We start from the raw sequence: 2500 nt of genomic DNA, 5'->3' as shown, positions 1-2500 counted from the left end.
GGTTGTATTGAAAGATTTATTGTATTTCTTGTAATATTTAATCTATTCTCTTTTAAATCTCTTATAAATTCGTTACAATCAATTCTTTAAATGTCTAGGAACAAACAAAACAACATATAAATTCAACGGTGGACAAATACATATAACAAATACATAATGTTAAGAACATACATTTCTCAAATAAAGTATTCGATATTGTCATCACAAATATTGTTTTTTCTCATGTAGAGGCCTATTACTTAAAACATCTCAGGGAAGAAATTCAAGTGTGCAACATACTTATTGAAGATATATATCAAGTATATCGCCTAACTGCACGGATATGTTAACAGCATGAGGTATAGAAATATACTTACAACATATAAAGTTGTACTATGTACTATTTACATTGGTATGTTACAACACCTGATGACAAGTTAAATGAAGAGAAATAACAGACAAGTAAAGAAAAAACATACAGAATGAGAATGATAATACTGAATCATACTCATTATAAAAAAATCAGTCTAGAAATCTGAGTGTTGTAAATATTCATAATCGTAGTCCATCAACTATATACAATATCTACGAAATGAACAAGAACTACATTTAGCCAAATTTAGCAAAAAAAAAAAAAGAAAAAAAAAGAAGAGAAAGAAAGAGAGAAAGAAATATATAACCATTCCATAGACGTTACAACACACACACATGTACATATATATATGTGTCTATCTATCTATCTATCTATCTGTATATATATATATATATATATATATATATATATATATATATATATATATATATATATACATATAGATAGAAAGGTAGAGAGATGCAAGTATAGGCATTTGATACAAAACAGCAGAAAATTAATATTATTTTTTGGAAACCTAGAGATTCTTTGCTTTTCATGCCTGAATTGCATCAGTAATCACTTAATAACCCCTCTATCTATCTAGTTATCCATCTATCTGTGGATGTTGGTGAAGACAAATATATATTAATATCACCATAAATAAAGCCGATTCTCTTGATCCATACAACAAATCATTACCTTAATCCCACTATCGCTTATATTCAGAGACACTTCGGACTCTCGGGCCTGTCAGCCAACCATCATCAAGCTTTCTCGCGCCGCAGCCACCCATGAGCTGTCTACCACCGCACCCAATCACCGTTGAGCTGTCTGGCGCCGCAGCCAATCACCGCTGAGCTGTCTCGCGTCTCAGCCAATCATAGCTGAAGAGGACCTCCGCCAGAAAAGGTGTCCCGCGTGTCTCTGAATATGACAAACATCTAGTCCTAGAGTCAGTTTTAGTTCAGTTAAAATTTCCGTACGTGTTATAGGCTTCCAGATACATTGCCGCAGCTTCATAAAGGAGGTCGTATTGATCCTGAGAGAGAAAAAGACAGATGAATAATAGGAGATAATGTATAATATACTCTATTTTTTATACTTTACTATTAGTTTGAAATATATTATATTTGTTTAAGTATAAAAGTTTGGGAAGATTAAAGGAACTAATATAAAAAAAATACAGTGCCAGAATGCACACCGATAGCTAAAGAGGTAAAAGTAAATAAACAGACCAGATAAAAAATGTTCAGCATCAATGAAATGTCAAGAAAGTCACAGCTGAAAAGGGGAGAGATGACAAATAGGAAAAAAATAGCGTTGGTTAAATGCTACGTAAGCCACAGCTGGAAAACGTGACAAGAAAAGAAGAAGAAGAAAAAACTTACAACACTGGTAATGAACTGTGGCCGAGCATAGATGACTTCCTGAACAGATCGATAAACATCAACTTCTTGAAAGAGTTTAATTCTCTCTATTAAGACAAAGAGAGCCATCATGACCCCCGTTGCTGTCACGCCGTCTCTGTCAAAAGGATTGATATTAAAAAGTGAAACTGAAAATAGAACGATTAACTATCGAAAGATTTTGAAGCTATGATTGTGTCAAAATAATCAACGTAATGTAATGTTCCTGTGGCCGCCGAAGAACGCCCATGATTGCCAATGGGTGTGGGGTGACTGATACCACTGCGTAGCACTCGCTTAAGGTTTATTCAGTAGCGGTCAAACGCATTGCGGGAACAGTCAGAATATCAAGTTAACTGTCTGATTCCAGAATGTTATGGGCGTCTTGACGGCACGGAGGTTTCTCTCACTCCCTCACACTTTAAACAAACACAGACAACAGCGTCAAGTAACATTCTACTTCATATATTATATATTAGTTAGGTCGCGATCTCATTATCTCCCAATATCGATCATATGAAGAGCCGCCATCGCCTCCTATGCACTAACCCTCGCACAAACATTTTTGGACAGGTCAGCTCTTACGGCTGATACAGACCATGTGTTGAGCCAGTGGTACTCGCCGAGGCCTACTCGGCGAGTACCACAGAAGATGAATTTGAAGATGGATTTGAACCATGCAGGCAAAATATGTGATATACCAACTGCTGATATGAAGTATGTGATATACCAGCGGCTACAGTTTACTATTATCACTATT

At 35.4% G+C, this 2500-nt stretch overlaps 1 protein-coding gene across 1 annotated transcript in view; it reads right to left on the bottom strand.

The window, feature by feature from the left end:
• Window positions 1–1195: 1195 nt before the first annotated feature.
• LOC119578077 (receptor-type tyrosine-protein phosphatase alpha-like) overlaps window positions 1196–2500 on the bottom strand; it is a 3313-nt gene continuing 2008 nt past the window's right edge. The window contains exons 4-5 of the mRNA XM_037925800.1: window positions 1723–1858; window positions 1196–1373 (exon numbers count right to left, since the gene is read on the bottom strand). Of these exons, the coding sequence (XP_037781728.1) occupies window positions 1299–1373; window positions 1723–1858 (211 nt within the window). The 3' untranslated portion in view covers window positions 1196–1298. The remainder of the gene's footprint in view (window positions 1374–1722; window positions 1859–2500) is intronic.

The sequence above is a fragment of the Penaeus monodon genome, chromosome 10 (genome assembly GCF_015228065.2).
Source record: "Penaeus monodon isolate SGIC_2016 chromosome 10, NSTDA_Pmon_1, whole genome shotgun sequence".
Taxonomy (NCBI): domain Eukaryota; kingdom Metazoa; phylum Arthropoda; class Malacostraca; order Decapoda; family Penaeidae; genus Penaeus; species Penaeus monodon.
Note: the sequence above shows the minus strand (reverse complement) of the source record. Positions and strands in the feature narration are given on the sequence as shown.